General features: G+C 40.6%; 1 protein-coding gene across 8 annotated transcripts in view; it reads right to left on the reverse strand.

Annotated features, from left to right (window-relative positions):
* Positions 1–27,041, reverse strand: part of OTUD7A (OTU deubiquitinase 7A) — a 121,598-nt gene that overhangs the window by 34,174 nt on the left and 60,383 nt on the right. For 7 of the 8 annotated variants that reach the window (XM_064668317.1, XM_064668318.1, XM_064668321.1 and 4 more), the window contains 3 exons: positions 25,168–25,300; positions 14,405–14,561; positions 13,038–13,192 (listed from right to left, as the gene is read on the reverse strand). In XM_064668317.1, the coding sequence (XP_064524387.1) occupies positions 13,038–13,122 (85 nt within the window). In that variant the 5' untranslated portion in view covers positions 13,123–13,192; positions 14,405–14,561; positions 25,168–25,300. The remainder of the gene's footprint in view (positions 1–13,037; positions 13,193–14,404; positions 14,562–25,167; positions 25,301–27,041) is intronic. The other variant, XM_064668319.1, reaches the window with a different exon arrangement.

Below are 27,041 nucleotides of genomic sequence, written 5' to 3' on the forward strand. Positions count from 1 at the left end.
GTACACAAGTCTGTTTAGTACGGGGGGGGAAATGGTATTTGTCACTCTCATAAATAAAAAATACTGAGGTGTCTGCACGCTCTTTTCAAAACAATCCTACTAAGTTAAAGTACATAGATGTTCACCATTCTACAGGTACTTGTTTCTAATTGGAAAATTGAAAATATTTAATAACAAGAGAAGAGACCCTGCAAACTATATGAGACTCACAGCATTCCACAGGTGCTTTTTCAAAGGTAACCTGATTCTGACTAATACATGATTTATTACACCAGAGTAGGTTGTCATTTTAGGTATTTTAAGAGGCTACATTACCTGAGTAGCAGTTAAAGATAACTTATGTGCTTACGCAAAGGAGATAAGCTAAATATAGTACAAAGCAGTTTTAAACAGATAAAAGAAAAGTCTTCAACTGTTACAGCCATATCTGTGAAGAACAAAAACCTAACTGAAGAAGGAAAAAAATAACATAAAAGCTGTTACCTACAAGGTTGAGCTAAACTATCTTAGGTTTTGAAGTATTAAACAAAATTGTGAAAGGAGAACTGGCATCATGGAGCAGGAATGTTACACATCCTGAGCAGTCCATCCTATAAAGCTCCATGTCAGTGAGAGAACTGTTATATCTGGTATCTGTAATCTCCTATTAGAAAGTCTGTAGGACAAAATGTAAATTCAGTGAAAATTGTCAGAGATCAGGAATAAGCACTTGAGATATTGCCAGCATTTTTTCACTTGAAATCCCATGTAGATTGAAGGCTTATAATGCAGTCAGGGCTCTGTTCTAACTATACTTATCATCTCAATCAAATTGCACAACCCAAACATCCAAGAATCGTGAGTGTGTTCCCAAGACTGATCTGATTCCATATCAGTGTCTGGAGCAGGGATTGCTTTCCTTTGGTCCCAGTTTTAGAAGGCACTTAAAAACACATTTTTGAATTCTTCTTAATCATGAGAACAATGAAGTAAAATTTTTCTTAAAAAAGTGAAAGTGACAATAAATACAATTCTAGGAAATGTAGCTTTAAACAAAACAGTATTATCTGAGCATTAGCAATGCCACAAGTCCAGGACTATGTGACCCCGAGCAGCAGCCTGGATTTATTCAGTATAGATGCTTGAATAACAGACCTACACCAGTGCAACACAACCAGCATTTCTCCTGTGTCAGGGCATTCCCTACAGGTCTCTTGCTCAAGATTTTTTCGTGTTTAAATTCTGAAGCTAAATAAAATCCCTGTGCCTGTGCTGTAAGTGAAGCTGTGTGACAGGGCTTTGATGTATGGAACAGGAAAGTAGAAAATCAGCAGACTAACAGAAACCCCGCTGCCCTCAGTTTTAAGCCAAATGCAATCATCTTATATAAAATCTCTATCATCAAAATTACATTCAGCCTTCAGAAACCAGGCTCACAGTGTGTTGCATTTAAAACTAAATTGCACAGTGACTCTTGAGTTACACTCCATGATACACTGTAGCAACTGAACTTCTGAAACAGACCTGAAACAATACATAAATTAAAATTTCTGCATCTAAATGTATCTTAAATAGAAATATTTTATTTTCAAATCTCTCCATCTCTCTAGAGTTAACCCCATCTCCTGAACAAAAGCACCAATTCAGCACCAAAACCTTAAACTTCACAGAACCAACACAGGAAATCATTGTTGGATTCACTTTCCCCAAATTTGCTGGAGCCTCCAAGCATTGAAGTGCAAGAAAAACATTCAACCAAATTAGAGAACATACTAAGCACCTCCATGAAATAGTGGTTTTGAATGCCAGCCACTCTAACTGACCAGCAGAAGTGTTTTCAGCTACTCTCTGTACTGGAAACACGGAAGCCCCCTTTGTGTCTCTCATTTTTGTTTACGTTTTCACAAATCAAAATGGCAACAAAGCTTGAAAACAGGACAATAACTATGGATACATCTTGCACTCTGCATGCAAAAAGCCTTAAATCCAGAGATGTCCAGAGCAGATGATTTGAGCAAGGATTTCCATCAGTGTGACAGGGCAGGTGAGAAGGTTTCAGCTGGAAGTTACTGAAGAAACTAGTGGGGCTTGTGACTGTGGAGATTAATAGAGCTAACTCTGCTTACCTCTCCTTTAATCTTTGCATATCAGAACTTTTGGATTTCTAAAGCTGTATCTTATTACATTACAAACTAAGTTCTGACAGAAGAAAAAAACCCTGAGTTATGCTGGGTTAGAAATGACAAAAAAAGATTCATATAAGTAGAAGTCAAACATATCCTCCTGCCCAAAGCCTTCTGGGGTAGGTTCCTCCTCCCAGCCTTGCTGCTTGCCCAGCAGGTTTCATCAGCCCTCTGGTTTCAGCAGGGTGCACACAGTCCCTCTGACTCTCCAGATAACAAAGGAAGTCTCCTCCTAAATTCTGTTTGTGTGTCTCCTCCACTTTCTTCTCTGAGGTCTCCAGACCCTGCTCCTCACACAGCTCCCTTCTCTGTCACATCTCTCATTTTCTCTGCCACTTCCTGCCAGGACCCCCAACAGAAAGAGCCAACTTTTCCTATCCCCCCAGAGGTTACACCTGACATGGGCACTGACATGCCCTCCACTGCAAGGCTGAAGCACAAGTAGCTATCTTGCATAGTTTCATCAATTAAATTAAGTAAAACTTTTTGTTGCAATTTGACGAACAAAACCAACACAAGACTTTTTCAGGTTGTCCACTGGCTTTTTTTCCACTGTTACTTATCTGATGCACCCTACTGTTCACTGACTGCCAACCTCTTCGTTTGTGACATATTGTTGTATTTTAAAAGGTATTTCAGAGGCATACCAACATTATTTCAGTACATACAATCACATCAGATGGCAAGTCACTGGTACCACTGTACGTCAGTAACAATTCAATTGCTCCAAAACCAGCACCAACACAGTGGATTTACAGTTAGGGTCAGAGAACCATTCCAGAACCATTCTAATGGTTAGAGAATCAGTCAGCAAAAAAGCTGGAGTAGCACAAAGCTGGTTAGGAAACATAGGTAGTGAAATTACGATCAGGATGCTGGAACAGAAAGAACAGAAAGAACACTCTTACTGAGCAATTGTTTCCTGAACAGCTCCATGTGCTGTGTGAGTCAGCAGGTGGGAAATGTAACAGGACTAGAAGGTCTCTGCTTCAAAACCAAGTCTTTCTAGTGTGGAGGAAAAAGAAACCAGCAAAAAGTAGTGCAGCTGAGTAAAGAATGGAAGATACACCATGGCTGAGGGCTGGTACTGAGATTTTACTGTCAGAGATAGCAGACACCTACATGAAAGGGAAATTCAAAAATAAACACAACTACACTGCGAAGTTTCTGTCCTAAATAATACTTGCTTAAATAACAACAGAAGGCATTATCAGCCTGAAGAAAAAACAAAGACTTAGATAAAATAATATGTGGTCTAAGGAGCCACTTATCCGTTTTTGTCTTACCAGCCCAAACTGGATTAGCAGAGCATTAATAAAATAAATGCTAAAGAACAGCAAGAGTAGGACTCATCTTAGAAGCATTCATAAAATTATAGATTCATAGAATGGTGTAGGCTGGAAGGTCATCTTGTTCCATCCCCTGCCATGGGCAGGGCCACCTTCCATTATCCCAGGTTGCTCCAAGCCTCATCCAACCTGGCCTTGGACACTTTCAGGGATCCAGGGGGCAGCCACAGCTTCTCTGGGCAACCTGTGCCAGGGCCTCCCCACCCTCACAGCCAAGAATTCCTTCCTAATGTCTAACCTAACCCTGCCCTCTTTTGGTTTGAAGCCATTTCCCCTTGTTCTCTCACACCAGGCTCTTGTCCAAAGTCCCTCTCCAGATCTCTTGGAGCCCCTTTAGGTACTGGAAGGGGCTCTAAGGTCTCCCTGGACCCTTCTTTTCTCCAACAGCCCAAATTTCTCATAGCAAAGGGGCTCCAGCCCTCTGAGCATCTTCATGGCCTCCTCTGGACTTTTTCTGACAGGTCCATGTTTTTCTTATGCTGAGGGAGCAAAGCTGGACACAGCAGTGCAGGTGAGGTCTCACAAGGGCAGACTAGATGGGGACAATCCCCTCCCTGGCCCTGCTGCCCATGTTCCTTGTGCTGCAGCCCAGGACAAGCTGGATTCTGGGCTGCAGGGGCACATGGCTGGGTCATGTCACCTTCTCATGCACCAACACCCCCACTGCTTCTCCAGGGCTGCTCTCACTCCATTCTCCAGCAGCCTGTACTTGTGCTTGGGCTTGTCTGGACCCAAGTGCAGGACTTTGAGCTTGGCCTTGTTGAATTTGATGTTCCCACAATCCCATGTCTCATGCCCATCTGGGTCCCTCTGGGTGGGATCCCTTCCTCCAGGGTGTCACTCACAGCACAGCTCGGTGTCACAGTGCTGAGGGTGCCCCAGTCCCCCTGCCCATGGCCCTGACAAAGATGTCAAACAGCACCAGTCCCAATCCTGACCCCTGAGGACACCACTTGTCACCATCTCCACGTGGATATTGAGCCATCGACCACAACTCTCTGGGTGTGCCCACCCAGTCAATTCCTCATCCACTGAGGGGCTCATCCATCACATCCACATCTCTCCAGTTCAGAGACACGGGTGACATGTGGGACAGTGTCAAATGCTTTGCACAAGTCCAGGTAAATAATGTCGGTCTCTCCTCCCTCGCCCTCCAACACTGTAACCCCAGAGCACTATTACTGAGCCTTTGGGTTTTCTGCTTTGTGTTGCTTTGGCTCAAACAGTGTCACTTAGTGGGGCTGTAACAGTTAATAAATCTATTGTCTTACACTTCTTAAATCAGATATAATAAAAAACTAGAGGACATTTATCATTCATTAGTAGACAAAGCAAGCATGGGACTATAACACAGTCTCTCCACCAAGCTTTCAAATATCCACCTACTCCAATATGTTAAAAAGAACATTTGAAAGGTCACCAGCAATTCTTCATTTAACAATAAACAAAATGCTAGAAAGGATGGAATTTGAGATGTGGAACTAGGAAAGACCTAAATAAGAACAACAATGAAGGGGAACTTTCAGCAACAACATATATATACACACACATACAGGACTTCAGCAAAGGAAGTTTTAAGAGGGATGAGAAATGCTGCCTAATGAGAAACAGGACCCACTGACCCAGTGGAATAAAGCCATTATGGCACAGCATCAACTGAGAGGGCAACAAGCCAACTTTCGAGTATAGAATAATGACCTGAGGAAGGCACTGAATATCAAGACCTTATCTGTGAAATGAACCTGTAAGTGCAGTTTGAAGGCAACACAGAAACACCCTGGGCTAATGCAAAGAAGTCTGTTTTTACAAACCAACTGCTAATAAAGCAAACCACAAATTCAGTTTATATGTAGTCCCTTCTTCCTATTTGGCATGAAGAAGATTTACAAATACTAACATGCACAAGGTAAGAAGAGGAACTCAAGACCAGCTTTATTCCTTCTGAAAACCTCATCTGCAAAACTGGGACAGAATTAGACCATAGGTTTTAAACCAAGATTTAATTTTGGTCCATGTTCTCACAGGAAAATAATATAGCAATGCCATTTTGTAAAGATTTGTCTCATTTTCTGCTAGAATGCAAAGTCAGTTAAAACTGAATAGGCAGCTGGAAATGCCAGTTTTGATCTCTGTCTAACGAGACATTGGGAGCAGCTCAGCTTCCTCTTCCCTTTGCCAAGCCTTCCACAAGAGAACTAAAAAAGGAACAGTCTGAGGGAGAGGAGAATAAGGGACTATTTTTGGGGAGTTGTTTTGCACACTCAATCACATGAGTGTACTGTGGATTTCTCTCTCCCTCTCTATCAATGATGTGCTTTTCTTTGAATTCTGCTTATATTCACTGCTCTTTGAGGAGGCTGCATTTCTGTCCTGTTCCATGGGGTCAGTCTCCTTGACTGCTTCCATTTCCTGCCTGGAGAGCCACTCTCCCATTTCTGAATTTATGTTCAGCTATGTACACCTCAATTAAGTGCTGTCTGAAGCTGGAAAAAGACAGCAATTATTTTCATATAATGGTGAAATACTACATCATTTATATGAATAAATGAAACCATTTATACAAGTCAAAGGGCAACTTTTCAGTTAAATATATTATTTTTTATGCATTTTGTATTATTTTTCTTCTTTTATTATTTTATTATTATTGCCAGTGAATTTCACAAATCCTCCAGTACCTGATGGTTGCCTACACTGTTAGCATTTTAAAGTATTTCATCCTATGCCTTCCCCCTGTACTGCCTGCACATCTGCTCCTTCCTGAAAACTGTTTTTTAAGTGATTTATCAGTAATCTCCAAGTTCATCCACACCTACAACCCTGGCACTGTAAACCAAATACAGCAGAACTGGTTTTAAAGATTGAACTATTTTCTTTAATGATTTTCTCTCTGCCTTGGGCCACATTTTAAGTAGGTTATACTTAAAAACTGCAGCATTATTGCTGTCCATGCATGAGAGAATCAAGGTGCCAGTCCAGACTATCCAGAAGGGAAAGGGACATGCCCTCCTCATTCCTGGATATTGGGGAAGTTGGAGGTCAAACACAGCTGGAGAGAAACCCACTCTCTACCATGCAGAGCTGGCAGGTTTGGCTTAAGGATTTTCCCAAAGCTTAGTGAGGGAAAGTTTTGCCACTGCCTTGAAGGTGCCCTGGGTCTGGCTGCCACAACAAACCTGCCCACACAGAGATGGCACCTGGACAGTCCTGCAGCTGATTTCCTGCCTTGCTGTGGTGCTGAGCTGAGACAGGTCTGAACTCACTCCTGGCCAGAGCAGCATTCAGAGCCTGCCAGCTTTTCAAACTATTTTGCTGGGATTTTTGTTTCTTTCCCCTGGGTCACACTTATTGTCAAACTGTTCTGTCAGCATTAACCCCTCGAGGGAGGGCTTTTATTTGAGCCTGATTTTATATAAACCAGCAGAGGCTGAGAATGAAAGGTTGAGAAGGGAGATCCAGTGAGGTTTCACGAAATGCACTGTCCTCTCTCCACCCCCTCACATACACAAGGATGCTTTCAGTTCTCAGGAGCACACAGACCAGGAGGTGGTGAACACTGTCTCAAAGAGATAGAAAATGAATCAGATGAAAGACTTGGAAGCACCTATCCAAAAATGACAGCAAAACTGGAAAATAACATTTCTAAGAAATAAATGGCTTAGCACATGCACGGAATCCACTAACACAGAATTGGCACAGCTAATGATACATAGTTGAAATTTATGAATATTAATTTACAATTAATTAGAGAATAGCTCTAAGCATCTTAATAAATATAGAAGTCCAATATTAGACTTTTTTATCACATAGCCATGAAAGTGTTTTAAGTTGCCTCTTTTTCTCCAAATGTAACAGCACAAGGCAGGAGCATGCTCTTGGCCTTTATTGGAAGTAAAAAGATTTCAGATCACTAGTTTTTATCTTTTTATCTGGAATCAGGGGGGAAACAAAGTACGATAAAATTTTTCATTTAGTTTTTATTCTTACTTTTGGTTCATTCATACATCCACATTAAATTACCCCATAAATTATTCCTGTGCTGCACTAGACATATCAAGCAAAAATGCTGGCCATTAAAATCAGTACTAAACACAGTTAGTTTCTAAGACTGCAACTATTACCACGTGAGCAGAATTATTTTTAATGATATATATCCGTGTATGAAGAATGTATCTACGATTAAAGGCTGAATATGTATTGTCAGCAGTCAAGAGCTAAACTATTAATCACTGAAAAAATAAAATGGAGGAAAAAGGAAATAATCCCTAAAGCAGAGAGGCCTGAAGCAGTGGCACTGGTGACCTGAGCAATTAAACAGCAACAAAAGAGGATCTCCCAGGTGAGTGAGGAGAACAGACAACCCCATCCTGATGGGGAGTTTTGGCACAACCTTAAATATTCAAGTGAACTCCAATTTTTTTTGCTTCTCTGGAGTTCCTACTTTCAAGAGTGAGGTTAATCTAATGAAAACACAAAATGCTTCTGCATTTAATGGAAAGACTCTTCTACAATAATACAGAATGTGTCCTTCTATGCCCCAAATTATGTCCTTTCTAAAAATTACCTGACTGACTTTCAACCATCTAGTTTCCTATAGTTAGTAAGTTCCTTATGAAAGACAGGATAATAATACCAACAATCATTAAGTTTTAAAAACAGGGGGTTATATAGTTTTGAAGAATACATAGGGAGAAAGGATTGGTAATAATCTTGTCCTGGTGCATAAGATTCAATGTGAGATTTAAATGCAATTTTTAAAAGCGTTTTTAAACTTAGGAAAAGATACAGAGGTTCACACCATGCTCTTGGAGCACAAGATCAAGTTCAAAATGAAGCCTTTTTCTCAAGGAATTATATGAAAGGCTGTTAGAGTAAGATTTACAGTGATGGGAACGCTCTTGTTTTCAGGCAAGTTGATTGAATAAATCTGTTGTGGGTTTTTTTGGAAGAGAGACAAACTTCTAGTCTTCTTTCCTCCTAAATAAGAGTGCACAGAGACAGGATCTCAGGTCTGCAGGTCTGTAGCAGATGCTTTTGGTACAGAGTGATCTACTTTAAGCACACCTGATTCCTGAACCATCACACTGTGTAATGTCACATCCAGTTTCCCAACGAGCCAAATGCTGCTGAGAGCCAAAACCACTGTCCCAGTCACTCTCCACTCTGATTTGCTGACATATGTGGTGCTCATATATTCTCCCCAACCCATGATTTTATTATCTGGTACAGTCAGCAAAAAGCTTTTGGTGTCCTTTTATTTGCATAGGGACATACTCATCCTTCTTTGGTTGATTTGTAATTATTGAGATAAAAACATCAGGATTTATGATATCTTGGAAATGCTATGAATTTGACGACACTCATCTGTTAATGTGCAGGCTCTCAAAAGGTAATTCCTGCTGGGTGTCTAAAGTCTCTACAGGATGAGAGATAAAGATGTAAATAGCTCTTGACCAACTGCCCTCCCTGGAGTCCTAAACAAGAAGGATGAGCTTTGCAAAGTCTTCCAGTCACAACCAAGCTGAAAGAATTGTCCTTCCCATTTTAATAATTCAGCTGTAATAGTAGCTAAAAATTGTGGCAGGGCTGGTAGAAAGCTGTTCTTTCAACTGAAGAGAAGGATGGAAATAGTCAGGGTGGTCCAGGACATCATCCAGATGAAGAAAGCAAGAAGTGCTGAGCAGAGGAAGAAAAAGTCCTTCAGTACAAAATGCAAACAGAGGTACCAAGAGGAACAAGCAACCAAAACCAAGCCTGAAGCGTCCTATGCACGAGACACTGGCATTAACTAACAGAGCAGTCCGAGCACTGCAGCTCCTGCTGGAGGGCAGGTGGGCATGTGCAGACTGAACATCTGAAGGACTCAGCCCAGACACAGCTGGCTCAGCTCTGGCTCAGGCACACTGTGGGCACACACAGATTCCCACTGGGACAGGCAGGGGCACATGGGAGCCTCCTGAGCAGGGAGATCTTCTGTTTGAGTGAGCTGGACATGGTCCCCCAGGAGGGGACTCCTCTCATGGTCTCAGCTGCCTTGGGTCCCCACCCTACACATGGCCATGCACTGACTGGGATGCTCAAAAACAAGCAAGGGGAGAAAGGGGAGAGAAGAGTCTTCACCTTTAAACCTATAAAGTCACTCTAAGCTCTCATTACACTGAGTTACTGAGCATCCATAGCACAGAAAGGGGAATAAACTTTGATTACTCCTATGGGTTTATATCTTTAATAGATGCATATGAGTAACAAGGTAAAGGACTTTGTGCTATCAAAACCTCTGCTTGCAAACATCACCTGTCCTTTACAAGATGCCACTTACAGAACTCTACATGACTATAAATTAACATTCTTTGTTATGCCTATATTATTATTTAGCACAAATGTATTTACAAAATACATTCGGTCATAAACATCACCACTGTTATAGTTACGGAAAGGCTTAAGTTTTGAAATATTTAGATACCATTTAATAATAAAAATCACTGAATCAATCATATCACATAGTTTTATGATTTCTCATATTGTAATCTCAACTTTTAACTGTTTTGTTTAACAGCAAAAATGGGCTGTTTATAAATCTACCAAATTATCAAAATAAACCAGAAGGAAGGTTCTTTGAAAAACTCAAGAAAAGTCAAGAAAACCCCAAAATTAAGAGAGATGACTTACTAAAGTGTAGGTCTATGTATTGTTAAATGCTAAGCCCGTGCTGCCTCCACAGAGCTTTCTACTTTGTCCAAGCCTGTATATGTCATTCCCACAGCTGTGTCTCACACAGCAAATAGGAACTAACTACAAATAGCCTTTAAATCTCAATGAGTAGTATTTGAAAAGTAGGAATGAAACACAATTTGTGCATTGGACAAATATGAACTAAGCCATTTCTAATGCAATTTTATCCACCAATGAATTGCTGATTAGACAGATACAAGGCTTTCCTGAACACAGACATAGCAATTTCATGAAAATAAAATTAATTTCTTAGGCAGAACTATGAAAAACAAATTAATTTTTAATTTTGTTGCAGCTTCAAAAGTCTGCATTCACATCCATTTACAGAAGTGCATGATAAAAGTTCTCATATCATTGAATAAATGCCTTTCAGATTTTAGGTCTGTGAAATCTGAGTTCCATAAGAGTTAAACAATTGTAGAGAATTCTAAAATTACTAACTTTGAAATGTCAAACCAAGCATAGACTTAACTACAAACTCCCTGTGCAGTACTAAAGCAAACTTGGCCAAAAATATAAACAACAGCATATGCAATGTGATGGCAAAAAGGCAATCTCTGTACTGAAAAAAAAAACCAAAATAGCTAACACATACATACATTCTTTATACATTCTGTATATATTGCTTTGAATGACAGAGAAAATATAGAGACTGAAAGCGAGACTTGCAGCTCAACATGTTCAGTTTATCAAAATTAGACACAAAAGCAATTGATTCATATTATTACTTATTTTAAGATACTAATAGCTGGCAAAAATAACCAGACACAAATAGCTGGCAAAAATAACCAGACACAAATAAATTAGAATCAACACGTGTGTGTATTTTCTTAAATCTCTTTGTCTCTCCATTTCAAATCTGGAATGGACACTTACTGAAAGATATGTGTCAAGCAAACCAGAGAATTGTCTTAGTGAGTCTGTGAGACAAGAAGCTGTGCTTAATAAAAAGCTCAGTGGAAGAAAACTGCAGGGATTTTACCAGCAGGACAGGCAGAGTATAGAAACATCAGCTGAGCCCACATTCAGGACAGCTCCTGGCAATGCAGAAAATCTGTATGCAATGTATAGATTTTTCAGCTATTTGTACAACAGTGTGTATTTAATTCACCCATTTGTTGCCAGGATGAAGAACACATATATTGTGCACAATAATGTCCTGCTACATCCACAGCACAAAGCAAAATGATTAGTATGTTAAGATAATTGGATAAGGAAGCAGAAACTGGTATCCTTGATTAGCTACAGGATCGTGAAATTGAAGAAATTTCCCCAAAAAGAGGAATAAAAGAAACAGTATTAGCAATGGCTCTGAAAGAGAGATGTCACTCCACAGAAGCATGATGTGAACACTCAGTTTGAGCAAGTTACAAAAACAGAAATTGTGAGCAGGTCAGAAAGAGTGAAGTGCTGTGGCACCACAGGAGAACTGCCTCAAACTTGTGATTACATGGAAATGAGGGTCTACACTAGCAGGGCTTTTTTGGCTCAGATTTCACTATGACAGTCACTTTTGGGGCTACAAACAACCAAACCTCTAAAGTTCTGAAAAATATTTGTGCACACCTGTTTTGCAACTCTGATTGAAACTACAGGCCTCATCATTGCAAGCCCAGGTACAAACATTCCCTGCAGCCTTGTGCACCATGGGGTGGGGGGTTGCTCTTCTCAAGATTACTTTGAGAAATTCCTGTGTAGGAGGAAATCATTTGGGCTAGATGCATATGTCTATTAGCCTGTCAGAATAATAAATTGCTTATTGCTTATCTCTTTGTAAGTATGATGTGAATTTATAAATCTACAGAAATGAGAAGTTCAACATAGAAAAATTCTATATTTATTTGGAAGCATTACCCTTTATAACAAGGAAAATAAGTAACTCTTCTGAACCACCTCTGATATGTAGGAACTCTTTTTCCAATTTTAGCAATGCTCTGTCAGCACAATAAATGACAATCTGTCCTGACACTGCCGAGAAAACCTTCTCATATTCTTTTTCAAGAAGACCGTCAGACCCAGAGAGACTCTGGGCTAGAATGACAGGCTGATCGAATCAGTCAGACAAAACAGAGGGCTCCTAAATATAGCAAGCCTATGCTGATATTCCTAGCAAGGTATTCCAAGGTTTTAGTACATATGACAGGTGACTGGGAAATTCTGCAGCACTGTGTGTGCCTCCGTGTTAATAATGTACCACACCTTGTTACTGAGACATGAACAAAGCCAACTAGTACAAAATACCTCCAAATATCAACGATGGCTTTCCACTTTCAAGCCTATAAACCTAAACCATCTACAAATAAATAAATAAATAAATAAATAGACAGTTATTTTTCTGATATGGCTTCTGAGATATTTTTCAACATAGTCATTTGACTCCCATAGTGTGAAGTTCACATAGGCAGATTAATCACTGGGCCCCAAAAATATCTCTGGTGTCTCTATCACTTTACAATAAGTTCCTTCGGACTAAACTTTCCTGCTTTGCACATTGAGCTAAGAAACTCTTACAACTACTTTCAGGCAGCTGAATATGACAGAATTGACCTCCCTTCCCTCCCTTGCACATAAACATTTAGGGAATGACTCTTAAAACACAGCAATCTAACATTAAGAAGTTTTTAAGGCTTTTGTGTGAAACCCCTGCCTTAGTATAATCTATGGCCAGCTTATCATGAGAGTTGACTTAGCAAGAATACTAAGAAATACCTGTTTCCATGGACCAGAGTTCTCTTTTTATGACTGGTTCTTGCCTTAAGCAGTGAACATAGGAAAGGGCTGTGTCCCAAAACCTTACCTTCCAGTAAGTCTCTTGCCAGACCTGGTTCTGCCCCTGTGGACCGAACAAAGTCTGACAGGACTGCATCCATATCAAGAGTCATGTGCTCATCCAGAGGTGCTGCCAGACATGCAGCAGCAGCAGGACTCGCTGGTGGGCTACAAGGAATCCATCTGCCAAGGAGAGACAGGGGTTAGAATGTACTCCAATATGATGTAACCCACGTTGTTCCTCTCTTCCCCAAACAAGACTATTAAAAATGCTAAAACATTCATGTTACAGCATATTAAAATAAACAGCACTTGTCATCCCTCTCTGCCTTAGCCCAGAAGCTGTCCATCACTCATACTGAAAGGTTTTCTCTATCTTAACATTTCATATTTTTATTGATTTTTCTTATGTGCAGCTTGTAAATAATCCTGCAACTTGAAGACTCCAGCCAACCACAGGTTCTGTTCATTAAAGGCACAATCACCACATCATTGTCACTCCTCATAAACTGAGGTTTAGCAAGTATTTAAATGCCTGGCTAGCCTAGAGCCCTTCTGCCTTCCTAATACTAACACAGACACAACAGAGTTTAGGATTTGTGCTTTTATTTGCCTTGTCAATACTTCTGTCATTTATATATTCTCCACTGTCCTGGGTCTGGCTGGGATGGAGTTAATTTTCTTCATTCCTTCTCTGGAGTTGTGGCTGCAGCAGCACTGATAACAAACACATCAATATTGTATCTCTGGGGCAGTGCTCACACAGCCACAGCCCTTGGCAGTGTCCTGCTCTGCCCCTACAGTGGCTGGGCTGGGGGTGGGCAAGAGGCTGGGAGGGGACACAGCTGATACTACACTAATTTACAGGGTTTATTTGTTTTATTATTTTATTCTCTTTCAGTGCTGTAGCTGCTGAGCAGTTGTGACTGTGTTTATGAGCAGTCTGGGGGGGGACACCCTTACCAGGGAACTCTCCTGGGGGCACCATCACCCAGGGACCTGTTAGGAAGCAGATCATGTGAATATGACACAATGTCTGGCAAGGGAATTTTTCTTGCCAAATCCATTCATAACAAAAATACATCTGCTCTACTGCACTTTGTACCTACTTTTTTATTCCTGAAAACAGGAAACCCTCACCTCTAGGCAGTGTTCTCTACAAATATCAAATAAAAATTAAAGCAGGCATTACGAGAGTAGTTGATGCCAGTCAACCTGTTAAGACTGCTGGAATTTAAAACACAGTTATCCTAAAGGTATTTCTATATTTCTACCCTGCCTGCACCACTGCAGAAATACTGCAAAGCAAACAGGATGAAGTTAAACAAAACATAACATAAGAAAAAGTGCAGGTTTTACTTTCATATTTGTTATTCATCATTGGTCAAAGTTTACCTTTGAACATGAATTGGATTTTTCCTGTTAATTCCTCCTCATAGGCTCAGTTGAAACTTTATCCTGTGCCAAGGGTAAGGACTGACATGGAGATTTCCTACTGGCAGCAGATGATGTTGGTTGGCTCTTGATTGCACCACAGCTACAGAGAAATACACTGAGAAAGAAATTGGAAACCAGTTGATTTCCCTGTCCCCCAAATGAATCACAGTCCTTTCCTACTTCATATGCAATTACCTGGTTATATTAACCTTAAAAATGGAACACCTTTGCTTTCTTAGAAATTGCCTTTTTCTGCAAGTACTTATCCCTGCTAGAATGCAAACCTTCTGCCCCGGGAGGATGAGGCCCTTCTCAGCCTCATCCACGAGGACTGGCTGCTAAACCCAACTTACTCCAACTAACTAAAAGTTTGTGGGCTATAAAATCACAGAATTGTTAATGTTGGAAGGGACCTTTAAGATCACAGAATCAATTAGGTTGGAAAAGACCTCCGAGATCGAGTCCAACCTTTGACCAACCACCACCTTGTCACCTACACCACAGCACTGCCATGTCCAGTCGTTTCCTGAAGTTCTCACCTCCAGGGTGGTGAAACATTTATGCTTTTATACTATTTATACAACTGTATCATTATGTTTGGGCCACATTAGGATAGCAGGGGAGGTGATCTTTTCCTCTCTATTCAGCCCTGGTGAGACTCATCTGAAGTATTATGTCCATTTCTGGACCCTCAAAAGAAAGACATGGACATACTGGAGTGAGTTCAGCGAAGGGCCACAAACTGCACTGGATCACCAGGGCACAAGGGAAACACTCCTAAACTGTAACATAATCAAGATGTAGTAACAGAAGGAAAGCTGGAAATATTGAGGAGACTAGTTAAAAAGAATTGCAGACACTCTGGGAAGAGAACAACTTTAAGGGATTATGGCCAAACTCAGCATCTAAGCTTTGTAGCAACTGAATCTGTTCCAACACAAATCCAGGGCAAAAATGCTACTTTTATTTTTAAGAAATACTCATACATATATGCACTGTACTAAACAGATGACGAGAAACTGAATACAACTAATTAGTGACTAGGAGAAAGAATGAAGTGAATCTTAGCCAGCAGGACAGAAACATAAGGAACATGCTAAAGGAACCTGCCCCAGATGATACAAAGCACTGGTGGATTTGAGATCACAATCAGAAGTGACTCAGCAGTATAATGACTGCTAATTTAAAATGCACCAGCTGGGCACCCAAGTACAGTCACTGTGTGTGGGGGTAAACTGCTCATGAGTTTGGAAAGCTGAAGTGAATATCAGCCTGAAGAGCCAATTCATGAGTTGTCTCAGTATCAGCATTACTTCAGTATTTTCAACAGTAAGAAAAAGACATCCTTTTAAGAGCAGAAGACCAATCTCTGCATTTATGACATCACCATTACCTCAGAATTACCTCATAGAACCTACACTCTGGAAGGAAGGAGCAGAGTTGGCAGGATCTTCCCTGTATGCATGTGAACTAACACTGTTTTTTTCCCCCAAGGAAGTTGCTTGCTCAGCTCTCTAGAATTTAGATTTTAAAAAAAAACAAAACAAAACAAAAAAAACCCCAAACCACCAAGAACACAACCCAACAACAAAAGTCTTTAAAAAATATTATCTTTGCCAGAAAACTCCCATTAGCTGTGAAACCCCACCCAGATAGAATAGTAAAAACTACTAAGCAAAAAGAGAAAATAAACTGTAAAGGAGGCAGTGAGTCAGGAGGCAGATGGTTCTCAGACTCACTGTTCTCCCCAGATGAACAGTCTCTCCTCACCTAAAGAACCACCAGCACCACCTTTGCTCTCCATGGCTTGTCAGAGCATTAACACAACTCACACTTTCCATACCCACACTTGTGGATGGTTGTGTTTGATCCCTCCCTTACACCCCCCTCAACAAGCATCACTCCTGTGGGTCACACTGTGCACACACAGATCCCTGCAGCTCTCACTGCACATGTGTCACACGTGACACACACATGTCACTGCAAGCTGAGTGGAAACTGAAACATCTTGAATGTCACAACACACGAAGACCTTGGTTTTCACTTACTTTTCTAGCCAAACTTCTTCCCTAAATAATTTCTTATTTATACAGTGCAAATACAAGAGGCAGTGAAAGGGCCTCTTGTATGAAAGGGCAGTGAAATTTGTTGCATATTATTAAAAAAAAACCTTTTGAAAGTATTTAAGAGGAGCTACTGATTACTTTGGAATGTTAAGATGGGTTAACAGGCCTTGAAATCAATTTAATACAATCTCGCTTATATTTGATCTTTTCTTCTCCTTTAAGTACCTCTCTCAAAACTGAGCCATGCTTGGAAGCAAACAGTCTTCACCTGAATCTAAATTTGACTTCTTCAAAATCAAATAGCTTCACCCAGTTAAACAATATGAAGATGTTTTTTTTCTAAAGAAGTACAGAGATGTACAGGGTATCTATAACTAGTAACTCATAATCAAAGAAGCAAAAGCAAGGATGTTGAAACAAATCCCACCCTGTGCATCCAGAATACAAGCAGCTGATAAAACCCAAGTGAGGAACAGAAAGAAAACAGCACATGAACAGTGCACAGATCCTCAGGAAGACAGAATGACTAAACTGCATCCAAGATCTTCCACAGTTTTCAAGGGAAGGGTGAAATAAGCACCATCAGGGAGATGCCCACTCTCGGTACTTGAGGAAGCTGATGGAGAGACACTCATGGATTGCATTAAACCAGTTCCCCCCAGTTTGTTCTCATGTCCCTGCCCTGTGACCAGGCCAGTGCCCACTGACAGCCCTGATCTCTCAGCTGCCCTGGCCACAGATAAAGGCGCTCCTGGGGGGGATGTTCAGCAGCTTGAGCTTTTGGCTGGTAAGGAAGAAAGGCCCCATTTGTGCACAGTTCCAGACTTTGGGAGTAATTCTGTCTGACAGGCCACATTTGATGGGCAATGCCATAATTCTACAACCTGGACAATATTATGAAATTGAACCAATGCATTAAGTAAGACCATTTCTTCTTAGGGAAACGTTTAAATGTTTAGAGCTCAGGCTGTGCAATTTCTCATTCTTTTCTGCAGGCAAAAAGGTATTTACCTACAGTCCCACAGACACATTCTTTAGTAAGCCAAAGAGTTTTTATTTGGTTATTACATTCCTCTGCTCTACCCTTTATTAGGTTTCATGTCCAGGTTTCACGAACGAAGATTTGGGAAGGGCTCTACCCACGTTTGTTGCAAGCGCAGTGGTGGCTAAAAAGGCCAATATGAGACAGGCATGACCGGTTGCAAAAGGCACAGCAGAAAGACTCCTTAGTGGTAAATTCTGCAAGACACGATTCTTTCTGCGATGTCTTTTCTCCTCAAGGGTGATCCTGCTGCGTTCTCAAAGGAAGCAGCAGCGTTGTAGATGGTGTGTCTGCAGACCTCCTGATTGGAGGCCAGAGTAGACCAGTTATGGTGATCAATATGGCCAAGGCTGAGGTGTTGTTTCAGGGAGTCCTTGTATCTTCTCTTCGGGGCTCTTCTCTTGCTGCAGCCGGTGGCAAGTTCACCATAAAGCAAGATCTTAGGGAGGGGGTGGTTGGTCCTTCATCCTGGAGACGTGCCCTGCCCAGCACAGCTGTGTTCTCAGCAACATGGCCTCAATGCTTGTGACTGCTGCTTGTTCTAGAACAGATGTGTTGGTCACATAATCTGACCAGTGGATGTTTAGGATTGAACAGAGGCAGTGTTGATGGAAGCATTCGAGGAGTCACAGGTGGTGGCGGTAGATGACCCATGATTCAGATCCATATGAGAGAGCAGACAGCACTATGGCTCTGTAAACACTGATCTTTGTACTTTTCTTCAGGTGTTTATTTCACCAAACTCTTTTATGAAGCTTTCTGAATGCACTGTATGCCTTTGCTAACCTGTTGTCTGTCTCTCTGTCAATCTTACCATCCGAGGAGATGAGGCTACCCAGGTAATTAAACTGCTGGACTGATTTGAGCTCTGATTCGCCAATGGTGATATGGGGATGATGGAAGACTTCCTGAGGTGCAGGTTGATAGAGAACTTCAGTCTTCTTTAAGCTGACTTCCAGCCCAAAGAGCTCAGCAGCGTCTGCAAAGCAGGATGTTAAACGCTGCAGAGCTGCTTCTGTGTGGGCAACAAGGGCGACGTCATCAGCATAAAGCAGCTCCTGGACAAGATGATTTAAGGTCTTAGTTTGGGCCTTAGGTTGAAAAGGCTTCCATCGGTATGATATTGAATGTAGATCCCGTCCTGATCATCGAGGTCTGCCGTGGCCCTTTGGAGCATCCTGCTGAAAAAGATTGTTAATAGGGTAGGAGCGAGAACGCAGCCTTGTTTCACACCATTCTTTATTAGAAAGGGCTCAGAAAGTGCATTGCCATAGCTGACTTGGCCGTGCTGATCCTCGTGGAGTGAGATGATCATTTTAAGGAACTTGGGGGGACAACCTAAACGTTCCAAAATCTGCCACAGACCTTTTCTGCTCACAGTATCGAAAGCCTTGGTGAGGTCGACAAAGGTTACATAGAGACCTTTGTTCTGTTCCCTACACTTCTCTTGCAGTTGTCTGAGAACAAACACCATGTCTGTGGTGCTCCTGTTGGCTCTGAAACCACATTGACTTTCAGGTAGAATTCCTTCTGCTATAGTGGGTATTAGTCTGTTCAAGAGTATTCTTGCCAGGATTTTGCCACCAATGGAGAGCAGAGTAATACCACAGTAATTTGAGCAGTCTGATTTAATACCTTTCTTCTTATACAAAGTGATGATGACTGCATCATGAAGGTCTGACGGTAGTTCACCTAGTTCTCAACAGTGCACCACAAACTCGTGAAATTTAGCATGGAGTGCAAGGCCCCCATGTTTCCAGACTTAAGGTTGAATTCCATCAACCCCAGCTGCCTTGCTGATTTTCACCTGCTATAAGGCCTTGAGGGTTTCTCTTAAAGTGGGGGCAGTATCCAATTCGTATTTCACCGGTTGTTGTGTGATGGACTGAATTGCTGAGTCTTGGACTACACAGCTGGTACTGAAAAGAGTCTGAAAGTGTTCAGACCATGTTCTGACCAAGTGTTCAGATTCAGAATGGAGGTTTTATCTGTTAGAAGCGTTTGACCATCAGCGCTGAGTAGAGGGCTTTGTACCTGGTATGTAGGCCCGTATGCTGTTTTCAGGGCCTCATAGAATCCTTTGTGATTACCCGTGTCTGCACATAATTGAGTTTTTTCAGCTAGATTGATCCACCACTTGTTCTGGATGTCACGGAGTTTCTGTTGGAGCTTGCTGCATGCAAGACGAAAGGCTGTTTTTCTTGCGTGACAGGATGGCAGTGCAAGGTGTGCTTGTGGGTGGTTCTCTTCTTCCTCAGCAATTCCTGGATCTCTTGATTGTTTTCGTCAAACCAGTCCTTGTTCTTCTTGAGGGAGAACCCTAAGGATTCTTCAGAGGATTGCAGGATGCTGTTTTTAATATGGTGTCAAATTGCTTCAGGAGAGGAATCTGCAGAATCTGTGGAATGGTTTTCAAGCCTAGTTTGAAGGTTTGCCTGGAATCTGTCTCTAACTGTGGCTGATTGGAGATTGTTAACTTGGAGTCTTCTCCTTAGGATACTGCCCCTTTTAAGTTTGAATTTGAGACTGAAGTTAAGTTTACAGCGCACCAGCCGATGGTCTGTTTGGCATTCTGCTCTGGGCATCACGCGGGTATGGTGGACATCGCAAACATCTCTCTGTCGCACCAGGACATAATCGATGAGGTGCCAATGCTTAGATCTGGGGTGCATCCAGGTTGTCTTCAGACTATCTTTCTGCTGAAAGATAGTATTAGTGATGGTGAGCTGTTGCTCTGCACAGAATTCTAGCAGAAGTCGACCATTATCATTGCAGTTTCCAACACCATGCTTGCCTAATATTCCTTTCCCGGCTTCAAAATTCTTACCTACTCTGGCGTTGAAATCACCAAGGATAATGATCTTATCATCAGCAGGAACCTTTTGGGTAAGGAGGCGCAGGTCGGTGTAAAATTTATCTTTCTCAGCAGGGTCAGCTTGGAGAGTTGGGGCGTATATACTAAAGAGGACAAGGTGTTGGTTGTTGTGGAGTGGGAGGCGTAGGGAGATAATGTGGTCAGAGTGACATGTCGGCAGATTTTCGAGTTTAGGAACAATGGAGTTTTTGATCATGAAGCCGACTCCTGAGAGATGTTTTTTGGTTCTGGGCTTACCTGACCAAAAGAGGGTGTAACCGGCACCATGTTCTCTGAGGCTGCCTCCTCGTGAAGGCGAACTTCACTGAGAGCGGCAATGTCGATGTTCAGACGAGCCAGGTAACACTTTGCCAAATGTTCATATATTTGATAAAAACTATTAAGTGAAAAACAATAAATAATCAAGTCCAGTAGGGAAGATTGGTCTAGGAGGAGAACATCAGCTTTAAGGGAGGTGGTAGAAGCTGAGGGTAGAAGTGTTGTGCTGACGGTCCATAGCATTTAAGAAAGTGGAGTCATTTAAGAAAGTGGAGACGGGGTATTTTTTTGCTAACTGTAAAATTTGCTCACTGGTCTGAAACGTACTTTTTCCCTCAAATTCACAGGGAATGACCTAAATCAATTCTTTCTCCTCTTAGACTATGCTCAGAGAATGACAGTCAAAGCTAAGGAGGATATTTTAAATCGAATAATGAGGTGGCAGAAGATAAGTCTACAGTAATATCAATGCCCCACCTAAATCCAAATATAAGAAAACAACCAACCAACGAAACCCCAGTGCACAGTCTGTCAGAGCTGGTGCTATTCTAGCTATCACATAGGAAGTTCTGTGTGAAGACTATCTGGGTTCCAGGTACTTCACAAGTGAAGATTCCTCACCTCTGTGTGAAGAAACTATCTGGGTTTTAGCTGTTGCTCCAGAAGGTGATGGGTCTGTGCCATAGTGCCCAGTCCCATGTGGCCATCCCAGATGATACAGGGCTTTCAATGCACATCAGTGGCACCTGAATCATCTATTTCTACCTATAATACTTATCGAGTGTGTATTTAGGTCACACCTGAAAATACTGAATATCTGAAATACATTTGGGAATTTTCCTTTAATTATTTAAAAGTTCACCCTAATTGGTCAGTTCTGCACCAGCCCATAAGTCCATAAAAACAACTGGACAGAAATTCTTATATCAAGTTTTCCCAGAAAGTTCTTCAGTTCTCAAGACAGGCTTTTTCCTAGACATGATGACTTTAGTTAGAAAGACACAGAGTATCTCAATAAACACACGCAAACAGAAGATTGCTTTGTTTCCTAACAAAAGTCTTTCTCAGGTGACTGAGTGACGATTTTCCACATCTTTTGTTTACTCAGGACATCCTAACTCCCTCTGCAGTGATTTCACTGTTCCCAGAGATTCCAGGCTCTCAATCTCCCTGAAATCACTCTGGCACTGCCCTAAGTTGCATGGCACTGATGCTGTCCATGAGCAGGATACTTCAGCCTTCCAGGAATTCAGATTTGTCTAGAAATCACTGGACACAAGGCAGCTTTTCCCCACGATGCGTAAACCTGCTTAAGCCAAACACTCTCAGAACAGATCTCAGAGATTCCACTGGACTTAATGATTGAAGTTAAGAATAGATATTTAAGCTCAGACTCCTACAGCACAGAATTTTAAAGATGAATGAAAAGCAAGCATATCTCCTAAATATTTTACTTCTAGACTTTGTATTCATCCCACTCAAATTAGATTAGAGATTACTCTACCTGCTTCACACTTATTTTTTTTAAAACAGCCTTTTATCTTCAAATAACCTCTAGATTTAGCTGCCAAGAATATAGAAGTGAAAGCCAGTTTTTAACCTCAGAGGCAGAATATCTCCCATAGAACTAAATCTATATTATACACTGATCACACATGAAGTGAACCTAAATTTAGCAATCTGTTTTATATGGCTAAACTCATGCTGCTCACAGAACTTCAATGACAGAAACAAAACATTATTCAGGAAATATATCTGTACAAACTGTACTGTTTAAGCTGTTGGACACTTCACCAAAAAGGCTCCTTAAAGCCTCTGTACTAAACTAGGAAGACCAGTTCCTAAATCAAACACCATCTCGTATTTAAGCCATTCAAATCAGCTACACTTGACTGAGTTCTACCACTGGAAGGGCCAATCCCTCCAGTCAGAGGCACTGCACACTTGCCTTGGAGAAGGGACACCACGATGGCAGGGGCTGCACCAGGTGACCCCCACGGTCCCCTCCAGCCTTACCCATGCTATGCTTCTGGGACATGTACTTACAGCTACCTGGCAATAATAATCACCCAGTTCTGCAAAACCTGTAAAAAATGCTCTAAAAAGTTGCCTGATGGGAAAGATCTTCCCAGCACATGAAGTTACAGTGATAGATTAAAAGGCATTAGTTGAAGGATCCAAAACAACAGTAATCACCTGAATAAAAGGTAAGTGCACTAGACCTGTTGGGAAAGTGGGGGGTACATGTCCATTATAAAATGTGGACTCTCAAAACATGTCAGATTACAAGACAACTAAGATTACTGAAGTTTTGTCTACACAATGAACCTCAGAAAAACTAATCCAGTTAATTTCACTGGATTTGTCTCTGTCCATTAAATTCCTCTGCAAAAACTTTCATCTGTGAATAAAACGTGGCCTTAATTTGGTCTGGCTCATCTTGCCTTCAAAGTGAATGAAACTAAATTCACTGGAGGCCACTTTAATTATGAATGGGATAGTGCACACAGAGACTTGGTGGGATTTAAGCTGCCCTCTTCAAATTCCTACATTTAATTGACTTGCACCAATTTTCCTCAGTATCTTGTGTAGTCCTGAACGGATACATTGGACACACAAATATATTGCAGAGAGAGAGAAGTTGTGCTGAAGAATTCTCAGCCCTGTGGGAGCCATCAAAGAAGAAGAGAATTGTTCAAGTACTTTAAGTTCAGTTTTAGGATAAATACCATCAGAGTTCAGAGACCAACTGGGAAGTATTTTTAAAACACAGCTACATTTTAATTTTCAGAAATGCTATTTAAAATGTCTACTATTTGCTTATTTGAATTATTTCAGGATAGAACTATAAAAAAAGGACAGCACTAAATTATCTTTTGAGGTGATTTATTTAAAATTTAGAGATTATAACCTATGACTGGAGGCTAAGATTAAAGAAAGTAGAAAACTTGAAAAGATCGCTCTGCATTTAAGAGCTATGGCACACTCCCACTGAAGAAACAGCATGAAGACTGAAGAAAAGCTGGAGACACTCAATACCTTAAAATACCTCAGTCCTCATAAGATGTTGTGAAACACTTGCCATCACTGTTAACAACAGAGGTCCTTTACTTGCACTCTGTCACTGTATTTTCATGGAGCTTCAGAGGGTTTTCATAACACTATTTTTCTTACTTGAGAATGGTAACATTCTCAGAGGAGAAAAAATGTCACAAATAAACAAGAAGTCCACAGAAACAGGGGTCCTGAACTCAAATAAACCAAGCAAGAGACAGAGTCTTTTCAGGTAAGGATCCTCTTGCATCCCTGCATCAGCATTTTTTCAGGATAAAACAATACCATTGCTGTAACATTTTTTTCTTTCATACAAGAACACAGATACAGAGAATGGACAGTGTTTTCCTAATTCACAAGGCTCTCACAGCCTTTCTTTCTTTCTGTTCTAACAGAAGGCAGCTGTGCAAGGGATAAATGGAATGCCACTGATAAAGGTGGAATTTCCCTAAAACAAATACCTTAATTTTAAAACAAATTCAAGTATAAATTATTCTTTTATCTGTGAGAGTGATAAAGAAGTAGGCAGTATTATACTGCACTAGAATGATAACAATTAAGATTTCAAATGTTAATCTGAGGCCTCTTATTAAACGCACTTTCATTAAGTAATACACATCTCCTTCCACTAGAATATATCTCTAAAGAAGCAATATGAACAAGCTAGATTTCTTCCTCATTCAGAATTTTTTCCTTATTTTGTCCCCTCATTTTCCTCATTTATAAGTTTTTCTTGATATGGCAAGAAGATATTGTATAGAAATATTGAACATACGTCCCCAAATGTCATCCTTCTCTCAAATGAAGGAGGTACGTTGCCTAAAACTCTAAACACTGTTTTCTCTCACAAAAGCAGCTATCATATACTCTGCATGCATAAAATTAACTTCAGTGCACAAAAAGCATGAAGTCTGAGTTACCATTCTTGGATACCTCTAACGTGGAGTTTCATTAATTTTTTTCAAGTTAGCTTTGCATTAAAAAGGACACTCTTGGGCCTGTAGGCACCACAGCCAACACACTGAAAACCATCTTAACCCCCTGCAGTTTCCTTCATTTTGAGTTATTTAGCCCCTACACTGCAATTTCTAAAATCAATTGTCATAGCAACAGGAGGCTAAGCTTTCATTTCCAATGCAGATCATCCTCTCAGTCCTGTTTTTGTGCCTCTGAGGTGCAGTTCTGTGCAGCCCCTTCTCCCAGGTACCCTTCTCCCAGGTACCACACCCGGCTCAGGAGGCAGCTCAACCCCAGCTCTGCTTCCCTGCAGCACTTCCTCCTCTGCTTTCCTTTAAGAACAAACAGCTGCTGCTGAAAAGCCAGACTGCTAAGATTAGTTCTCCTGTTAAGGCTGCTGATTCTTGAGCTGTAAATAGATACACAGCTGATTAAAGCTACCTTTAAGCAAGTGTTTAATTTGACTTACAATAGACTTTAAATAAGAGTTCCTTGAGGCAGGTGTTGGATGGGCATTATGCTGCTGGTTTTTGGTGAGGAAAATAATCCATTTTTGCCACAGTAGAAGGTATGAATAAGCAAAATTTTGTCCCCTGAGAAATCTGAAAAAAAAAAAAAAAAAAAGAGAAGTAGTATATTAATCATTGCACTTACTCATGCTATTTGAATAATAATAACTGCTAAAATCAATCTTACCTTTGACCTTAGAAGCCTAATGGATACTATTCTCCATGCAGATAAATTACCATATACAGTAATTTGCATAAAGAATATAACTTGGGCACAATCCAGATAATTTAAAAAAAAAAGAATTATAAATGTACAAAAATCTCCTTATGGCTGTCCTATGTAAAAATGGCAATTCACACTTTCTATTTCCTCTAACAGTTCTCTTTCCTGAGATCATCAAATACACCTTTCTAACTTTTCTTCTCATAAGCTTCCACAATCTAAGGCAGTGAACCAGTGAAGAGTTATTCAGCAGAAGACTCAATCAGGATAGGCAAATTCTTTGATGGAAAAAAAAAAAAAGAGATGAGCACAAGAAAGGAAGGGCACTATTTCATGGGGTTTATTTTTAAAAGAAACAGCATTTCCCTTTGCATATAATCTACTCTTATCTCTTAAGTCCTGCTACTTGCAAATACATAATCCAATTACTATAAGCTTCACCTTATTATTTTAAAAGGCACTTACAATCAGTTTTACTGTTTCTGTTTTTTAATCCATTCAACGAACTCATCCGCTTGTAACTGGGCCCAGCCTTATCAAAATCAGGATTTAACAGATATCTGCCCAAACCTTTTCATCATGGAAAACATTCCTCCTGATACTGCTTTTAAAAAAGGCAGAAATATAACACAGTCCCCAATTTGTGAGAATTAGGATATGACAACAGAATGCTACATATGTACTATCTGTCATTATTTCCTAGAATACATACAGAAATAGCCAGATCTCAGTAGATAATGGTTCTTATGCAAAAACTGCCAGTCGTCTGTGTGATAACTCAACTGCAACATGAGTTAAGTACCTAAATTAACAAGTGTTAACTCACTCAGCTCTGTCAACTCCTGAGCGTTTGTGAACAAATATATGTAATATCTAGTACTCAATAAGATTCCCAGCTTTTCTTTTTTCCCTTCACTGTGATGTATTTTCATGCAAGAATCAAAAATCTGACCAAAAAATTATTCTTTGTTGGCACTTACGAATGTCCCACATTACAGATATCCTCATACCAATGTAAATTATTTTAATAGTTCATAATAACATAAAGAGCATCATGTCACACATTGCAAAGGAAATGCAGTCAAACCACATGTGCCCATGACCTTATCTTTATCACCCTCACAGAACTTAAAAAAAAAACCTGTAAAACCCTCAACTTACAGAATTAACCTTTAATAGCTCTAACACTTTCAAAGATACTTGAACTGCATGGGGTAAAAATAACCATCAACCGTGAATAAGCCCAAACATTTCCACATATGCAATATTAGCAAACTGAACTATCTACACCCTGAAACCCCCATGAGCTCCGGGAAACAGCGACACACTCCCTTCTGCTGCTGTGCTTCTGCTAAGATGTAACTTATCTGCCTTGGAAATAATCAAGTAGTCAAAGTGTATTCCCTTTTTCAGCTACATATTAACAAACAACGATTGAACCATTTCTGTAATTTTGTTCAACACATCTGCTGCACAGAAAAATAAACCCTTTCCAACACTTGACCTATTTCTTCTGTTGAAAGAGGACTTAACCTATGTGCTTGCAGTACATCCTTTTTTATCACATCACAATATACCATTTAAACTACGATAACAATTATTCCACTTACT

This window comes from Pseudopipra pipra, chromosome 12 (assembly GCF_036250125.1).
Source record: "Pseudopipra pipra isolate bDixPip1 chromosome 12, bDixPip1.hap1, whole genome shotgun sequence".
NCBI lineage: Eukaryota > Metazoa > Chordata > Aves > Passeriformes > Pipridae > Pseudopipra > Pseudopipra pipra.